At 31.5% G+C, this 20,748-nt stretch overlaps 1 protein-coding gene across 1 annotated transcript; it reads left to right on the top strand.

Moving 5' to 3' along the window:
- The first annotated feature begins 12,849 nt into the window (after positions 1-12,849).
- Positions 12,850-13,365, top strand: LOC127081949 (uncharacterized). The gene has a single exon (XM_051022175.1). It carries the CDS (start codon positions 12,850-12,852, stop codon positions 13,363-13,365), a length of 516 nt encoding a protein of 171 aa, XP_050878132.1.
- The last annotated feature ends 7,383 nt before the right edge of the window (positions 13,366-20,748 follow it).

Below are 20,748 nucleotides of genomic sequence, written 5' to 3'. Positions count from 1 at the left end.
TAAGATATTTTACATTTGATATATCAAAAATAGGGTGTAAATATTTGTCATTTTACACCCGTTTGAATTATAATAGGGTGTAAATTCGTTTAACTTCAATGTATGTAGGTGACAATTTACACCCGTTTTATATTAAATAGGGTGTAAATGTCCTAAAATTCAATGTATATATCTACCAATTACACCTTTTTTTATCTAAAACAGGGTGTAATAGGTGACAATTTACACCCGTTTTATATTAAATAGGGTGTAAATGTCTTAAAATTTAATGTATATATCTACCAATTACACCCTTTTTTTAAATCTAAAATAGGGTGTAATATATTCTCTTTTTACACCCGTTTTAAAACGGGTGTAAATTCTTCATACATATCTCACCCTTTGAATTTACACCCTATCATAACGGGTGTAATATGTATAAAAAACGGGTGTAAAATCTTCTTTCTGCACTAGTGTTAGAGGGCGCTTTTTCCAGAAAGCGCCCTCTAAACACTTTACATTGACAACTTTAGAGGGCGCTTTTTCCAGAAAGCGCCCTCTAAGGTGTCCCTTTATGGACCACTCCAGAGGGCGTTTTTTTCTGAAAGCGCACTATAATGTGGCCCTTAAAGGGCCACTTTAGACAGTGCTTTCTCCAGGAAAACAAAGCGCTGTCTTTACCTATGCCAGCGCCACTTTAGAGGGCGCTTAAAAGCGCTGTTATAGGCCAAAATAAGCGTCCTCTTTTCCCTTATTTGGCATAGTGGGGTATGAGTAACCGCCTCAACTAATTTCTTCAAATAAAGAGAACGCTATTTCAAAAGTAATCCTGTGACAATTCCGTAACTGCCCTCATACCACTAACATTCCAAATCCCGCGACGCTTCTGTAACCACCCTCACACCCATTCGTTCAAGCATTTTTACCATAAAATATTAATTTCCCTCGGTTCTTGAGACCCCTTCCTCTTCCCCAAAATATGAATCGTATTCCATTTTCTCTGAAATTGAAAACACTATCAGCACAGGCAACAAAGTTACAGCAAAGTTGTTGTGGCCTCATTAATTGCTATTGTTGTTCTTGGACAATAGTTATTTATCATATATTATTATTTTCTTGTTCTTATTAGTGATTGTACTAATATGGAAAAGTATATCTTAAACTATTTTTGATATTTTCCAAACAAAAGCAATAGATTAATACGGAGATTATAGAAAGAGATTAGTTCTGGATGTGTTTGATGCATTGAAACCTAATGCAAAAGAAGTTGTTTCAATTCTAAAATCCATGAAAATCATAAGCATAATTTTTACAGGTGATAATTAATGAACTGGAAATTTTTTTAGCTATACAAGTTGGTATTGAAATTGTCATGGTAGAAGCTCAACCTGAGACTAAAGCTACTAAAGTAAAAGAATATGAGAACTCTTTACTACATTCTATCTACATTGAACTAATTTCTGGTTTTTCTGTTAGGTTGCTGAATTTTATATCCAATTTCATGTTTAAACAACTATAATCACCAAGTTCTTACCTTGCTGGTAACATAATTTCTTCTTTCTGTTAATGTTCAATTTTTTATCACTACCAATTTATGTAACAGATTTTTTATTAAGTCCTCACATCAAAATTGTGTGGAAAGTGGCAGAATCTTTGTTTAACTTATGATATTATTTATTGACTGATTTTGTAGAAGATTATTTGGAGATTGTTTGTTTAGATTTCTACATCATATGTTGTTAATTCATGAAGAAGTTATATACTTTTATGATCTTTGAAGTCCCATAGTATAAGTTACTAACACACTTAGTATTGTTAGTTTTTTTTCTTTTTAAATTAAAATTTCAACTTCTCTAGCATATTTGATGTGCAGGCTGTGTTTAGTTATGTTGATCCCAGCTTGCACCATTATATAAATTAAGTTGTACAATATTGCCCTAGAAAGAAATGAAATTTTAGTTTTTTTTTGTTTCTTAAGTTCCTAACACACTTACTATTACTCTTGATGTCTCATAGATTGGCGGTGCCATTTTAATTGAGGTTCCTGAAAGTATAATCTAGTTTAGTTTTCTTTCTTTTTTTATACTTCTATGTCTCAATTGGTTTTTAAAAAAAATAGATCACTTGGCTCCTTAGTCTAACAAAAACTTATTTTCCTATTTAGATGTAGTCTTATTCTTTTATTTTATTTGTCGAGGTTGATGCTGGTTGGTTGGTATATAATATATTCACTGAACTATTTTTGGTTTTTTGGCATTATGATACTTATTATTATAAGATTAAGATTTGATATGTTTTTTGATTTTTTTTACTACATGACATGATTATGGAACTCACATTTTTTTATATAATGATGCTTATTTGATATTACATGTTTTTTATTGGAATTAGTTTTACTATGTTAAAAAGTGATAAGAAAATCAAATAAAAAGATAAAGAAATAATTTTTAAAAAAATACCATAAATAAAAATAATTTAGTAGAAATAATTTAAAGAAAAAAAACACTATATTTAAAAATACTATATTTAAAAATATTTTATTTAAGAATAACTAAAATAAATCGTCGCAATACAGCCTCATGATGCACATTTCAGGGACGAAGTTGCAATCGTCGTAACATGCAAATTGTGGCTGTTCTAACCTTTGTAACCTACTAAAATGAATCGTCGCAATTTTCCAATTTTCTTGTGTTGTTAGGTCCTATGGTGGGAATTCAAGAGCGAGATGGACCTGTAGTTTCCATAAATGATACCACATGCATAAGTGTCACGTTGTGTCATCAGTCATCAGTCATATTCCATATACATATATGTGCTTATTGTTATAAATGGGTGTGCGACTATGTTATTGTTGATTGTGTAATGAATGTGTGCTAGTTGTATGTTCTCCACCTTTACATTCTTTACATTGTTTATATTGAATGGTTTTTATCACCCCCTTTGCTTTATGTTGTCCACTATGGACATCTTCCAGATACTCATGAGTAATACTTGTTTCTGTGTGTTGGAAGGTGGCTTGTTGGAGCTACTATTCGCTTTTATTTATCCATTTTATAATACTTTAGTGGTTTTTAGTGCTCTGGTCGTGTAACATTGCGAAGGGGAGTTGTTATGGTTTGATGACGGTGTTGAATTTATTCATTTGAAGTTTATAAATTTATTTATGAAATGTTTTCCGTTGCGTAGTTTCAAATGATTTGATGTGTTGTCGAAAGATTGTCGTTGGTGACATCTTAAATTGTCGAGTAATGCTTTATTTATAAGTTTTTGCGGTTTGGGATGTTAGAGAGTGTTGTTCAGGGACGCTTGCACATGGTCCCGTTAAGTTGTGATCAAACGGGCGTGGAGGCGCCATGTGGACCTCAAAGTAAAATTACCTTTGATCAAACACTACTACAAAAAGTACCTTTTGTAATGCCATTTCCCCTCAGTCAATGTATCCATTGTGGTAGAATCTATTCATTTAGTCGTTTTCCTTTTATTTTCATTTTTAGGCCGCTTCTCACAACGGTTGGAACTTCCAACCATGGTAAAAAGTGGCGTCTAATTATGAGTTCGAATCCTAGCACCTATAGTTTTGTTTTCTATGTCACTTTTTACCATGGTTGGAACTTCCAACTGTGGTGAAAAGTGGCGCATGGTCATGTGTTCGAATCCTAGCACCCACACTTTTGTTTTTTATTTATTTTTAAGCCACTTTTTACCATGGTTTAAACTTTCAACCATGGTGAAAAGTGGCACATGGTAATGAGTTCGAATCCTAGCACCTACGGTTTTGTTTTTATTTATTTTTAAGACACTTTTTACTACAGTTGGAACTTCCAACCGTGGTGAAAAGACACTAAGGTTCATGGGGAAATATAAGCGTGTTTATTGAGTTTCTTCATCTTCCTTAAACAAATCTTTACCGTCCTTTTAGTTTGTATCAACGCTCAAGACACTACCATTAATGATCGACGTGAAACCTAAAAGTTAGATGAACTTCCAACTTAGACGAACTTCATCTTCTGTCTCCAAACATCATCTATCATTTACTACACTCTATTTCTCCATTAAACTAGACTCAAAAACATCATTTCTTCCATAAACAAAACTCGAAAACATCATTTCTTTCATTAACAAATTTCAGAACTTTATCACGTCTTCTATAACTTGAATGAGACAAGGAGAACATGGATTCAAGTTAGCAATGTTATTTGTTGTTGTTCTTGTTCTTTTTGTTGTTGTTGTTCTTAGTATTGTTCTTGTTGTTGTTATTGTTATTATTGTTGTTGTTCTTGTTCTTGTTATTATTGTTGTTGTTATTGTTGTTCTTGTTGTAGTTATTGTCTTTCTTGTTATTCTTGTTGTTCTTGTTTTTGTTCTTGTTGTTGTTGTTGTTGTTGTTCTACCGCTGTATATTTTTATTTTATTAAAAGACATACAATAACGGTTGTTTCAAATCACCCTTGTGATAGGATGAAACATACAACAATAATTGTTTAAAGTAACTATTATGATAGCCTCAATGTTCCTCACATTCTGATGGGAATTCAACGACCATTCTCGGCCCTCTTCGGCCTCAAGTGTTTCATCTATTCTCCACCCTCTTCGACCTCATGTGTTACATGCCCACTAGCTTCTGCTTGGTTCATCCCCGAACCACATTGTACTAGATGAGGTTTGTATTTGATACCATTTGTAAAGCCTAAGACTTCTGTTAGGATTATCGACTGACCCTACAAACCAACACAGATCTTTTCAGCATACGTTGTCCTCACTCACACACTTTATGGTAAACTTTCCAAAAGGTCACCCATACAAATGATAGTCCAAGTCAAGCACGCTTAATTATGGAATTCTTATTTGTTAGGGTCATCCCCTAAAATTTTCCCCACCTAAAGTCATTCATATGCATTCATTCATCTGCACATGATTCATTAGTATCTCATTTGCATCATTACATATTGATAATTTCATTTAGTCATTGATTTGGTGTATAAAGTAAAAAACGTGTACTTTTCATCTGATCATTTGAATGGTCAAATCTTGAATTCCATGTCAAGACAAGTAAGGTCTCATTAGCATTTCATTGCATGATTGATCTTTTGTTTTTTCATATTTTTTAGTTCATTAGGGTTTTTGTTTTGAATAATGAGTTCATTGCTTTATTGTCATACATCTACAATTCATGCATACATTCATTATGGTTTTTTAAATCTTTAACATCTTCATAGAAGGAATGATGTTAAGGTTCAAAAGAGTTACATATTTGAAATGACAAAAAATAATAATAACATTCAATTTATTTGAATAGTAACCAAAAATTGTTGTCGCGGTTAGAAACTTTACAGAGTCACCATCGTCCTTTATTTGTTCATAAGGAACATGGAAATAATGATAAAACATAAAGTTAAAGGTGAGAGACTAATGTTCGGGAGTCTGTTAAGTAAGGGAAGGGTATTAGACACCCATCACCTCTATTGTACTCAATGAGATCCTTCTCTAAATATAGGGTTAATGTTTTTTCCTAATGGGAATGTTTGCTTATGTTACTAATCTTTCTTGACTTATTTATTTACAAGGGATAGGTCATTATTAAAAGAAAGTTTGATTGAAAAGAAGAACAAAGAAAACGTTTTTTCTTATTGTACTCGCTAGAGCGTTACAATTTTATGCCTACGTACCTTCAAGTTTGTTGAAGGATCAGAGCATCGTAGTTCATCTAAAAAATGTTTGTTTGTTTTGGTTGTTTTTAGATTATTGAAAGTTCTCACCGCATCAGGGGCTGAGAAAGGTTTGATTTTGCAAATGCATCAATGCACAAGGGAAAATGACTTAAGATTTGAATGTGTGGAGTTGAATTTAGTTAATTTGTTAATTGCAAAAATATTATAATTAATTTAATTAGAAATTAAATTAAATGATATAACTATATACATAATTAATTGTATTTGAGATATTAAACATAATTATGTAGAAAAATTAGTATTATCTTGATTGGACCCTAATTATCCTTAATAATGTCCCAAAAATTAACCCTAAAATTAATCCTAAAATTATACTAATAAACTCTAATTATTAAAACATATTTTTGTACTTTTTGTAATTTAAGATAAAATGAAATAAACCCTTGATTATGAAAAATAATTATTTTAATTAATTATTGTCTAGGTGGTAATTATTAATTATTAATTTATAATATTATTTATTAAGAAAATAAGTTAAACTAATTAAATTAAATAAATAGAGCATGCCATGTTCAAATAGTAATGGGCTTGGGAAAGGAGGGTGTGAAAAGTAAGGGAGCTAAGGGCCTATTTGGTTTGAAGCCCACACTGGAGGGAGGGATCACAAGACAGAGTCAACGGTTAACCCTTTCTGGGGTGCGTCTGATCATAATCAGAGGGATCTTATATCACAACCTTTAATATGGTATATTAGTCAAAGTAAGTACAACATAGGTGTATACTACGCATGAGGCATGGGATCATCAATTGTCTAGGATAGTCAACTGATATGGGGCATATGAGTGCCATAATATACCTTTGAAGTAGACAACCTTTGAAGTAGGGGAAACCATAATTCTGAAACATCAGGAAAAAAAATTCAGAGCATGTATGGCAGAGTATTTTCTGATTGAATTTAAATCAAGTGATGAACAACTGCAACAAGCATCTAGAATCCAAAGTATAAGTGTCATTAGAAAAATTTCTATAATATACCAGTCAACTGAACATTGACTAAATTGTCAAGTTAATCTTAATATATGTAACTTTGTTCAAAATTATAATAGAAATTATAGTAATTATATTAAGTCATTTAAAAATTCTGAATGGGTCAATACAAGTCCTCAACAAGTATAATAGTCAATTCAGTCATTCAATTTGAATAAATAGAAAACTAATTTAACTAAATAAATACTACCTCCGTTTTTTATTATAAGTCTCTTTGAAAAAATATTTTGTACCACAATATAAGTCGTTTTAAATACCAATGATTCATTAATGTTATTTTTCCTATTATACCCTTAAATATTTATTATTCTCTCTCCTTTCAATTATGTTAATTTATCTTTTCAATACCATTAATGAAGGACAATTTTGTAAAACCCTTCATAATTTATCTTTTTCATACAATAATTATTACATTTCTTAATACGTGTGAAAAATAAAAAATGGCTTATAATAAAAAACGGAGGAGGTAAAAAATTAAGAAACATTTGACTTATTTGACTAAAACAACGGCAGGAGGAAAACCATATTCGTTAGTCCAGAGTTATCATAATTTGACTGATTTAACTATTAATTTCTCTAACAAATAAAATCAAAAAATCATTAATATGTAAAGCCTCTTAGTCATCTACAATGTCAGCATCATATTCGCATCTCCTATCTAGTAACAAGCAAAGAGATATTTAGATATTAACACTGCCAACACAACCCATGAGAATCCATAAACCTGTGCAAGATAGAAAACATAAGCAATCAGTTGACAAGAAAAAACATATTCTCTTAATCTCAGCATTAATACTAATACAACAATTCCATTTAGGCATGGCAACGGGGCGGGTCGGGGACGATTTTTACCTCCCCCAAACCCAAACCCGAATCCAAAAACAATCCCTGTTCCCCGCCCCAAACCCAAACGGGGATGGAGAATCAAAACCCAAACCCGTCGCAAACGGGTTTGGGTTGGGTTCGGGTATCCCTGCCCCGCCACCATTCATTTAATGAAATCATTTTTTTAAATAGAAATATTTATTTTTTCCAAAATAAAATTACATTACAAATAATAAAATAAAACAATCTAAAAAAATTTCATACATACATTTCAAATATTTTAAATAATAAATTTAAATTAAAATATCAAAACTTTAACCACGTATTTAATATTCTAAATTATCAAAAAATAATAATAATGTACATAATAAAATAAACGGGGCGGGTTCGGGGGCGGGTTCAGGGTGGGTACTAGTGTCCCCATTACCCGACCCGTCCCTGTATTTTATAATCGGGGAAAACCCAAACCCAAACCCAAACCCAGTCAAAGCGGATTTTCCCCGTCAACTTCGGGGCGGGTTCGGGTGGGTACCCACGGGTATGGGTTATGTTGCCATGCCTAATTCCATTGTTAACAAGAATGCAAATATTGAAATAACAATTAGGCAATGTAGGTAACAAAACTGTAGCTAAAAGTATTATTTAATGACAAAAAATAAGTCGTCACTAAAAGTGTGTGTCACAATATGTTACCCAAATATCAAATGAATCACATAGCATAGATCATGTTATTCTTGAAACCTTGGAAGGAGCTGATAGAGTCATCCGTTTGCATTCCAAACATGAATCTGGTGAACTCTTATGACACTCTTAGCTCTATCAACTATGGATTTTTGTATATATCCGCCACTCTACAAGATCATGAAGAACACCTAGAAAAGAACTTTGATCCTAATCATTTATGGGTTAATTTTGTTTACTTCAATAGTTCAAAGAGATAATGATTTTTTGAATGAATCATGGTCCAATATGGTAAAGTTTGAGAAAGATGAATCCAATTATTTATATGTTCTACATGTGGAAAGTAATCAACAATTTAATCTTGTTATTTCAAATAAATAAATAAAGTTGTTGCCTTCAGCAAGTCTAAACATAGTACCAATTATAAGGTTGTGACTTCCAAATCATGTCAATGAAGTTCATATTTTGGAATGTAAGTGGCCTGGCTAAACCAAAAAAATGGGCCCTTAAGAGACTTATTATTTAAGAAAATGAGTCTTGGATGGATGCTAACTCCCTTCCTAGTTTTCATATTTAACTTCCTAATCTTTGGAGTTTATGCTCCACTATTTGATCTCTATTATTACAAATAATATATTTTATGACAACAATTTTATCTCACGTATCGAAAAATCGAGGTATAATTCCTGAACGCATTATTTTTTATTTGTTAATAAAAATATATACAATATTCCATCGGTTATTTAGAAAATCGAGGGATAAATTTATTCATTGTACATGCTTCAAATCTCAACAGCTTCATTTTATGTTCTTATCTAATTGAAAGTGACACCTTCTTAAATATTTTATTTTGGAGTGTAAAATTATGCCACTTTTCACCTCGGTTTTCTTTCCAACCGAGGTGAATATGTTTCTTTTATATATATATATATATATATATATATATATATATATATATATATATATATATATATATATATATATATATATATATATATATATATATATATATATATATTTAACTTGTAGCTTTCAACTTCACTTGTCTAAAGAACACAAAAGTCACCCTAATACATATCATCTTCAATACGAAGATGTTATGTGTTTAACGCTCTCGTTTCTTTTTCAGAGATCCAAAGTCATTCTCTTTTACTTCTTCTTCAGATACCTGATTCATCAAACATCACTACTCATGTTGTTGTTGTTGTTGTTGAGATCCAAAATCCTAGAGTTTTTCATGTTAATTTTGTTGTTGTTATTGATGTTGTTTCTGTCGATGTTGTTTTTGTTGTTGTTGAGACCCTAAACCCTAGAGGTTGTTTATTGACGTTGTTGTTCTTAATGTTGTTGTTGTTGATGTTGTTGTTTTTCTTGTTGTTGATTTTTGTTATTAACGTTGTTGTTCTTGATTTTGTTGTTGTTGTTCTTTGTGGAGATCTCATATTTTTCCATCGAGTTGAGTTTATCTATTACTATCTATAAAGGGGATAGGGGATTTTGGTATGGCTTATTTTTCTTCCAACTTTGCCCTTTATATAATTTATATTTAATAAAAAATCACAACAACAATAACTACCCACACTTTAGAATTAGGATGAGAAGAAACAATTATAGCAATAATGGAACCATATTATTATGTCTCGGTAGTAACCATTTCTGTATATATAAAGGGATTCCAACTTTTTGATTCCTATTATACCCTCTATCTTTTAGGTAATTACAATAAATAAATAATTATTTGATATACTTTTTAATAAATAAAAAATAATCCAATAACTGCAAAAAAAAAAACTGCTTCAAGTTATGGGTGGTTTTTTTTCCATCCTATTTACAATCATTAAATTAAATTAAATTTGTTTTATGTAATTACAATCATTATAGTATAAACCTTTTTTTGTGTGCATGAATTGCAGAAAAATACTTAATAATTATTGATGGGATAATGATGATGATTTTTTATCATGTGGTGATTTTCGATTATGTGGGTTTATTTATATTTTATGATGGTTTATATATTATTTGAACGTGCATTCTATGATGATTTATATATTTTTGTGTCTATTTTAGGATAGTTTCTAAATTTGTATGGAAATGATGGTGATAATTTATATTTTAATGAACAAAAATGGTGACAATTAATTTTGTTCTTATATCTAAATTCACCATGACAATTATTGTTTATATCTAAATGGTGTATATATTTAAATCACCATCATTATTGGTCAGCCAAAGCAAAACGTGTTAACATCATTTATTATATGTGTTTTTCATATTTTTCAAGAAAAATACCCGGGAACTCTTTAGTAGTGTAAAAATATATATTTTATTTTAAGAAAATATTCATGTTATACAAGATTAGTAAAAATTGCTATCATAAAAGAAGAAAGGTAAAGAAGATCTACATTAAATTAATATCTTTAAAGAAGAACATTGTGTAAATTATTCTACTTATAATTTATATTTTTTAATTTTGTTTTCTAATTTCAACTCTCTTATGTTTTATTGTTTAATTTTTCAAAAGAATGTTAGATTAAAACCTATTGAAAAAGAAATGTCCTAAAAAATGACATAAGCTACTCAAAACTTTTAAAATAATTGTTGTCAAAAGGTTGTTATTATTTGAAATAGAATAAACCTTAAAAAAATATTATTATTTAAAATAGAATAAACCTTAAAAAAACTGATGAATAGCGATATTTTAGTTTTAATTTGTGTTAAATGTTTTATCATTTATTATATTTGTTGTTGTTTTCTTTGATTTAAATTAACGTTTACATGATGATATGTTCCTAGATATTATAACATGTATTAAAATAAAATATTAGATCATATAATCAATGAAATATTACACTTCACTTTCCCGAGGTCCATTAAAAAAATGCACACGTAATTAGATCATGAGCACATCTAAGATCAATAACAATAACATGAAAATGAGACAAAGACTTTGATGAAACACTTATTAAAATCTTTTATGAAGTAAATTAAAATAAAAAATACTCATTTATATTTTGACGCGTGTGCACACTAAAATAAATGGACAAACGGGCACGTAATGTTATATAAAAACAGTAGGCTATCTATACCTATAGATAAAGGGGATACATCCTTTTGGCATGACCTATTTATTTTCCATATTTACCCTTGAGGCAAATTGTTTTTATCTCACACATAAATATAGTAGTTTTAACTCAGTTACAATATAATTGGTAGTCGCTGTTAACTAACTCCCAAGCATACCACGTTTCGGTTCTTTGCATACACTTGAGATAATCAGTTTCTGTTCATTTCCAATTGAGATTATTTGACGACTCACTGTCAGGATACCCAAGGATAACCACTAAACACACTTTAATCCAAGTATACACTGATCATTCCATCTATATTTGAAATATAATTCGTCATTAATTTTCTTTGAAAAGTACACTTAGTATACTCAGTGGGAATCCTTTGTTTTACTCATTCAACAATTAACAAAGGCAATATACCACTATGAAGGCAAACCCTAAAACTTCTTCTCTTTTTCATGTCTTTCAAATATTATTTTTATTATCTCTTTTACTTAGAAAAATATATTTCAAATGAATAACAACCCCGAACTCTCTTATAATTCTTCTCCTTTCTGTTTGATTTATTTTTATTTGTTTTGAAAATGGTCATTTTCATTTTGAATCATTTCGATTTTGAATTTGGTTAAGTTTGATATTTTTAAATTTTCTATTTGGTCATTTTTTTCATGAAGTAACTGCACATGTAATTAAAGCATCGGAAAATCATCTCCCTTTTTTAAGTTTTGTTTTCTAAACATGTAAATGACCATTTCTTTTTTATTGCATATCTTTTTTAAGGTTTTATCTTAGTTAATTTATATCATGTAAATGATCATTTCTTTTTTATTGCATGTCATGTAAATATCCAAAAACTAATGAAAGAAATTTAGAATTATATGTTTACATGAAGTTTCTATATAAGGAACATGTCTTGAAGAATTATCATCTTATCATTTATGGTGTTATTTAACATATTAGAAAATAACAATAATATTACTACAAGTGTATAGTTTTTTCATTTTTTGCTAACCTCAACTCTTAATTATAATGTCAAGAAAATAAGTGGCAGGTGAAATATATTTATTTGTGTAAAAAAGTCTGTTTATATCTATTTGTGTTTATTTTAGAATGTGTTTTTGAAAAATCATAACTTAATTGTTCTATTCATGTTCAGTTTTTTTAATAATGTTTATCATAGCCTAATTTATAGCATAATTTTTTGGAGTAATTATCAATATGCTCGGATCATTCTTTGGGTAATTAGCATAATTTCACGCCTGGAAGTTTTAGTAATTACTAATGTTTATAATGGAATGATTCTTTTGAATAATGTTTATGATAATTTTTAATAAAATAATTATAATTCTCAAAAAGTTGGAATCTAAATAATTATGTCATCATAAACATTAGCCAACATGTAAGATGAAACATTAGCATAATGTTCCAACCCAATATTATTGCTCGGTGGTAGGACTGCACATTCTCGATTTAAGATACCTATTGATATACAACCGAGTTTCATTTGTAGTATTCAAAAGCAAAAAGATCTTGCAAATCTCATTAGAGTTGTTGCCGCAATAATTTGGGATGAAGCACCAATGACAAACAAAAACTGTTTGGAAGCCTTGGATCTATCATTACAAGACATTTATAGCAACAATGCTCCATTTGGTGGAAAAGTTCTGATCATGGGGGGAGTTTTTTGTCAAGTTCTTCCTGTTGTAAGAAAAGGTACTAAGGCACAAATGATTTCAGCATGTATTGTTCAGTCTCATTTATGGGATCATACTAAGATTTTGCGTTTGCATCAAAATATGCAATCATTGCATGATCAAGAGTTTGCAGAATTTCTTATTCGTATTGGTCATGGTGTTGAACCTACCAAAGCAGATGATATGGTGAGATTACATTCACAGATTGCAATCCCATGGGACAGTGAACATTCCATACAAGTACTTATCCAACATCTTTTTCCTAATTTAGAATTGCATGGTTGGCATGCCCCATATATGGTACAAAGAGCTATTTTGACACGACCAAATGATGATGTCCAGAAATTGAATGATATGATTATCGACCATTTTCCAGGAGAAGAACATATTCTAAAGATGTGATAATCATAATTTATACCAGCAAGAATTCTTAAACTCAATTATACAAGGTAGTTTTCCACCACATATTCTAAAGATAAAAAAAGGGTGCACCATTGATGTTGTTACGGAATCTAGATCCTAGATATGGATTGTGTAATGAGACGCGGTTATTATGTCGTGGTTTATTTATGAATATGTTGGATGTGGAAATCTTGGCAGGAAACAATGCAGGAAAATGAGCTTTTTTGCCCAGAATTAAAATAAAAACATCTGCAAGTGATGGGTTGTCTTTTGTCCTTAGTAGAAAGCAGTTTCCTGTGGGACTAAGTTTTGCTATTACAATAAGTAAATCACAAGGACGAACCATTCCAAATGTTGGGATATATCTTTCACGACATGTTTTTAGTCATGGACAGTTGTATGTGATTTTATTCAGGGATGTTTTACAGACTACGACAAGAGTTTTAACTAGGGAAGAAAAATTGAACGGAGAAGATGGTGACTACACAAAAAATATAGTACTCTGTTGTTGAAGAGAAGTTTAATTGTTTCCATGTGTATGTATTGTGCATTACATCCTCATACCAAAAACATTAAAGAACTCAAATTCAAAAACATTAAAGAAGAATTTAAGTTTATACATTGAGTTATTTATTGATTTGCTTGAAAAAAACGGTTAAGTAAAGTCACGTCACACTGCAATTTTCTCAATTCAAACAAAATTTAATGCGCAAATATTATATATTATAAATAAAATATAATATGCATATGAATAAATATCATATTTTTTATCATATAAGTAATTTATATTAAAATCAAACTTATAAAAAAAGACGTTGTTAATATTTTCATGCGTTAGCGTAATAAAAAAAAGCGGACAAACGTGCACGTGTTCTAAAATCAAAGTAATTCATAAACAAGTCATAGTTGTTGTTCTACCAAATATAAACTAAAACAAAGTATTTTCATTCTCCAGGTATACATTTTTTTGTCACAATAACCCATATTATATTCAAGCGAGTCAAATGTTTTAAATGTATTTCTTTGATGATATGAGATTTCGTCATGTCTTTGTAGTTTTTTAAATCTCAATAGCGCATTGATAAAGGGATGTACGAATAATTGATTCGAATCTTTATAAGGTAAAAAAAATTATATTACACTACTTACTATTAATTTTACTATCTTTTTCTCTAAAAAAAATTCTAATTTGAGAATCTTACATTTTTTCTTTACTACGGAAAACAATTGCAGGAAAAAAAAATACTTCGAATAAAGATTTCATGTTCGGCATTCCTCTTAAAGAACGTCATTGATTACATAGTATCAATAGTATTTTGCATGCTTCGATATAATTTTGAATATCTTTGTTTACCATTTTCAAAATGTAATAATATTATTTTTAATGCGACCTACAATAGAAACCTCATAAAAAGAAAAACTGACACTTATTTGTCTCTGCTGTGCACATTAAAAAAAGCGGGCAGACGGGCACGAGAGTGCCCGTCTGAACGCTAGTTATATATAATGTGGATTGTTTGGTTCATTAACCCCTCTTTGAACAAATAATTTATTAAATTAATTTTGAAAATAATCATATGAAAAATTATGTTGTATCTCAACCTTATCTTACATCGATTAATGATTTTCTAGCATTCTACAACTCATCATTCATCTCATGTTGTTTTATCGTTAAATTCTTTCCAATACTTCTAGATTTCGTTCAACTTTCTTCCATATTTTTTTACTTTTTTAAAGCATAAAATATAATGCTTTAAAGAATGAATTAGTATAAAAGGAAATGTTTAATAAAGAACTTAAAACATTGATAGATTTTAACTATAAACGAACGTGAGATGGATGTTGAGTTAAAGAATGCTTTAAAATCGCTTATCAACGTAATTTGTTCTTCAAATATAACATTGTTGTTCATATAAATATTTTCCTAACCAATTTTGAGAAGTTACATGTTTAGTATATAGTTTAGTGAAATAAGAAATACACATTAGATTTAATAAATAGGTATATCTGTCGTGAAATGACAAAATCAAGGGGACACATGTTTTCTCCATTTCAAAATTCCAAAAAGGTCTCCCTGGGGATCAAACTCGTGATCTTTACACATACCCGTCGGTTTTTTAAAAACCGAGAGGTAAAGTGTGCACTTTTTATGACGCCCTTCGTTACCTCGCCTGTGAAATTCTTGCACAATGTAGGACCAAACCTCAAAGAGGAAGATTGGATCAGGTGACCTGCATGAAGGGGTATATGTGTTCACAAAGAAATATCAACAAGCCTTCACGTGTGCAACTAAGAAGGACATGGCGACCTTATGGCACATCAATGATACATTCCTCAAATCAAGTTCTTCAACATATTTCACATTTAGTCAAATTCAATATTGATAGAGAAAACTGTTGTGATGTATGCCACAAGGAAAAACAATGTAGAAACCATTTCCCTTTAAGTATTAATAAAGCTGAAGTACTTTTTGAATTGATTCAATGTGACTTATGGGGGAAATACCATACTGCCACAAACAATGAATTCCATAAATTTCTAACCATTGTAGATGTCTACACTTGTGGCACATGGGTATATTAATGAAGCACAAGCCAAATACTTTACAATATTTGATTAGTTTTAGAAATCTAATCAAAAGGGAATTTAATATGCATATCAAGAGGATTATGAGTCGCAATGGGACAAAGTTAACTAACTCTGATTTCAAGTGCTTCACTCAAAAAGAAGGGATCATGCATGAAACTTCTTCTGTTGCCACACCTCAACAGAATGGACGTGTGAAACGCGAGGATATAACGATTTTGTACATAGCACGAGCCTTGTGTTTTCAAGAAAATCCCCCATTTCATTTTTGGGGAGATTGTGTATTGACAGCAACATATCTAATCAATAGAACCCCTACAGTTGCAAATAAGGAAATCACTCCATACGAGTTACTTTTTAAGAGAGCACCAAACTATGAACACTTGAGAACTTTTGGTTGCTTATGCTACAAGAAAAATGACTCAAAGGGAATCATTAAATTTGATTCCCAAGCTGAAAGGTGTTTTTTTATTGGTTATCTACAAGGACAAAAATGATAGAAAGTTTACAATCCAAAGTCTCGTGAATGCTGCATATCAAGGGATGTGGTGTTTTATGAGCATATATTTCCTTACAATGTCATTGTTGCAGAAAACACATATAATCCCGGTTGCGATACACATAATGACGGTTTTACTTCCGTTGTTAGGTAGAATGTGATTGTATGTATGTTGGTTTCCACAACGGGTGAATGACTGTGGATATAAGTTAGGTAGTGCGCTATTTATAACAACGATTACAGAAAACACTCGTTGTGAAATAATTTATAGGTCTTGAGTTCGAAACCTAGAAACTTCATTCTTTCCTTTTATTATTCTAATAGTGCGCTCTACTTATAGCAATGGTTGAATTAAAACCGTTGTGATATTATTTTTTTATTTTATTTTTCAATTTTACAGCATTCTCATATTTTTAACCTGAATATTTCTGAATCGTATCATACCAGAAACAATAGTACACCCATTTGTGAATTGAATTAGACAAAAAATTGTATTACATCAATGACACAATTCTATTAGGAACCAAAAATTGTATATTACATCAAAACCAATATGGCACAAAATAACCTACAATGTATACATCATTACATTAAATAATATTATCTTATTGTCTTTGTGTCTTGTCTCTTGGTGTCTTGACTTTATAAACCTATAATTTCAAATAATAATAGTTATTAGAAAATAATATCATTGGAAATTATAACATACAATAAGTTATACATGAAGAATATAAAATACTTACTTATTAATTTTCCCATATCCATAGGGGAAATGGGATCTGTATTGTAGAGGGAAACAAGGTTAACTGATACGTGGACTAGCATGGCTGCCACTATCTGATATTTAGCCAAAAAGAAGGAATTAAGTGTCTGGGTATGAGCCAAGAAAATCTAGGGACAAATGCAGACTGACATTATGTCGTCCTAAAAGGGTGTATATGGAATTCCAAAGAAAACTATATTCCGGTGTCAAGGAAATAATATGTCACTAGGGTGAACAGTTTATGATCGAAGATGGATAATGGATCATGAAGATGCCCTAAGGCGGAAGGAGGAATAATTAGGAGTATGCTCGCCAAGGATTCACATCCTCGTGCCTAGGTATTCTCACTGCGCGATAAGAAAATCAAAGCAATCGTAGTTCGTGGAACCACGAGAAGAGAGAGAGAGAGAGAGAGAGAGAGAGAGAGAGAGAGAGAGAGAGAGAGAGAGAGAGAGAGAGAGAAGAGTGATGAAAAGTATAACTTGTACCATCATAATGGTATCAAGGGAACCCACAAATGGATAAAACTTGGAATTAAAGAGTAAACAAGCATTTACTAGTATATGGGCTAGCATGGCTTCCGCTATAGGGTAAAGCCAAAAATAAAGGTTGAATTATGTGTTTGGGTATGATCCAAACAACTCTTGATTCACAAGATGGATTGTCGATATATCATCCTAAAAGGGTATAGGCGGGGCCCAAGAGAAAGTATTGTTGTGTATAAGGAACAATATATCACTAGCCAGGGAACAAACAGTTTGAGATCAAAGAAGAGTAGTATCTTGGATCCATGAAGGAGATAGACTCTAAATCGAAGAGCAAGGTGATGTTTAAACCCAAAAAGTATGAATTAAATGTTTGGGTATGATCCAAACAACTCTCGATTGATGAGGTGGAATGTCGCTACATCGTCCTAAAAGGATGTAGTTGGAGTCCAAGGAGATGTATAGTTGATCTCAAAAAGATGTTCGTGATTGATGAATAAAGAATGATTGATTGATAAATAGGGTAGCTCGCAGAGAAACAAGGTTCTCCTGCCTACGTATCCTTATAGTGCAATAAGGAAATCAGAGCTTTCGTAGTTCAGCCCACTAGGGCTGAAAGTAAGACGATTGGTGAGGCAAAATAAGATGATTGATTTAATGAAAGAGTGGAATATACTTGATAGTTATTAGATAATAGCCACACTAAAGTTTATGAGTAAAGGTGGATACGATAAGAAACTGGGCCAAACATCTCGTACCTAGAGGTATTCAGAATGGGAGTAGGAATTCTCCAGTCCCATTCCTTCTCCATTTCTTAAGGCTCGTGTCATACAACTTGAATCTTGAAGGATAAGTTGTTGATGTAGTCCTTTGTTTAGCATGATGCTTCGTGAAGAGAGAGAGACTTTCCAATCATATGATTTGAATTATGCTAAAGTCTATGAATAGAGGTAAATATAATGAGCAGTAGGTCATTCGTCCCATACCCAAACATATTCAGAATGGGGGTAGGAACTCTCCAGTCTCATTCCTTCTCTATTACTTAAGGCTCATCCCACACAATTCTAACTTTTGATTTCACAAACTCTTAAAGATGCCACCTTTGATGTAGTTTGTATTATCCACTTCCTGGTATGACTAAGGATGCCTTGATTGAGAATCTGACTTGAGGCCTTGAGCTCCACAACTTACAGAAAAAAGTCTCATTAAGTGACCAGGGGTCTTTTGTTCACTAAAATTTAGACAATGGGATTATACAATATCAAAGGGTTTAACTTATCAAAATTACTTTTGATCAATTTGAATCATAGGGTTAGGATTGATTTTTGAGAACTAGGTTAAAACTGAATCTAATGGTCAGAAATAACCAAACTAACCTAAGGGATCATGATATAGGTTATTCATGGACTTGATCAAAAATCTATGTCAAAAAATTCTAAGGGAACATGCAATTATGCGGTAAAAATGACAAAATGATCCCTAAGGGTAAAAAGGTCAATTCACCATAATATCCAATCATGAACACAAATTTATTTTCAATTAAAGTCTAAATATATCCTACGAATTGGTTAAGTCATAAAATCTACTTTAACCTAATGTTCAAAAAGTAACTAAATTCTAAAACTAACCAAAATCCAATTATTTTCTAATTTCTAATCTAATTAACTATATTAAAATCTAATTAGAAAATTATACTAAAATCTATTTAATCCTTAAATTCTAATCAAAATCTAAAGCTTAGTTAAACCTAATTTTAACATCTAAAAAGCAATTAATAAATGGAAAAACAAAATATATCAAAAGAAAAGAAATTAAAAATGCAATAAAAATCCAAAATGGGCCAAAGGCGGTGTTAGGCCCTGAGTTGGAGGTGGAAACAGTATGGATTTTGAGAGGAAAAAAACCTAACAGGAATTCGTATGTGAACAAAACAAAAGGCCAAAGGGCCAATGCCCTAAATCCCAAACCCCTATACAAGGGGGTGAGAAAGGAATGGCAGTGTATAGTGGGGGATTCATGTATGGGCCTGATCCTGAAAGCCCATATGGAGATGACTTTGGCTAGGGGGTGAGAAATTGAAACAGGGTGTTTACATGAGGCAAAATTGGATATGGCCAAATTAGGCCCACCAAAAATAGGTCTAACAACATTTCAAAATGAATTAAACGCTCCTTCTCTCTAAAATGTCTCGTCGGACACACCACGGGCCACCACGTCGGCCGTCGCTCTCGGAGGAAGAGGCCACCAAAACCCTAACCAGAGCTACCATCAAGTTCACCTCCTCACGCTCTATTCGATTCTTCAGTCAATTTCACGAAAATGGAGCTCTATAACCCTAACCGAAACTGCTCACTCCAAGAATCCTAACTCGAAATCTCCAAATAAAATTATGAACTCCTCGATTCAAAGCCCCAGGGATGAGGGCTTTGAATCCTCTCAACGCCCTATACGTACCAGTAACCAAGAAATGAAGAAATGCGAAGGTTTTCAGAATTACCTTGCCGGAGTTGCCGACGCCACTGATGAGCTTCTAGGTAATGTCTTTCAAAGCTTGTTCCTTGTACTGGTCACGCTTTCTTTTTCTCTTTGATTCTTCTTCTTCTTCTGGATTCAAAAATGAGTGAACTGAGTGCTTTCGTATTGTGCGGGAGAGCTTAGCACAAGCAGTATTGAAACTCTAATGATTAGCTTCAACGGCTTTGGGATTGTGCGTGTAGTGAGGTTTAAGGAGATGAAGGAAACTCAGAGAATGAAAGGATTTGAGAGTAATGATGCCAAAGGTAGTGAAATGGTGATGGATAAAATGATATATAGGCATTAGGTTAGGAATAGAATAGGTTCGGGATTTGGCTTGGAGTTGGTTAGATTCAGGTTTGGAGTTGGTTAGCAGTTAGTTGAGAAGAACTCAGTGAGTTCAAACTGTTAACTCACTGAGTTAGAAGTTAGTTAGTTGAATTCAAATTGGTTAATTGGTTAGGATGAGGGGACAACTGGCTTGTGCATTGACGTTGGCTTGTTATTTAGTTAGCTCAAATGCAGGTTAACAAGTG

The sequence above is a fragment of the Lathyrus oleraceus genome, chromosome 5 (genome assembly GCF_024323335.1).
Source record: "Lathyrus oleraceus cultivar Zhongwan6 chromosome 5, CAAS_Psat_ZW6_1.0, whole genome shotgun sequence".
NCBI lineage: Eukaryota > Viridiplantae > Streptophyta > Magnoliopsida > Fabales > Fabaceae > Lathyrus > Lathyrus oleraceus.
Note: the sequence above shows the minus strand (reverse complement) of the source record. Positions and strands in the feature narration are given on the sequence as shown.

Bases quoted from the DNA above. Each gene is read 5' to 3' on its own strand.
- LOC127081949 (XM_051022175.1), top strand. From the start codon at position 12,850: ATGACAAACAAAAACTGTTTGGAAGCCTTGGATCTATCATTACAAGAC.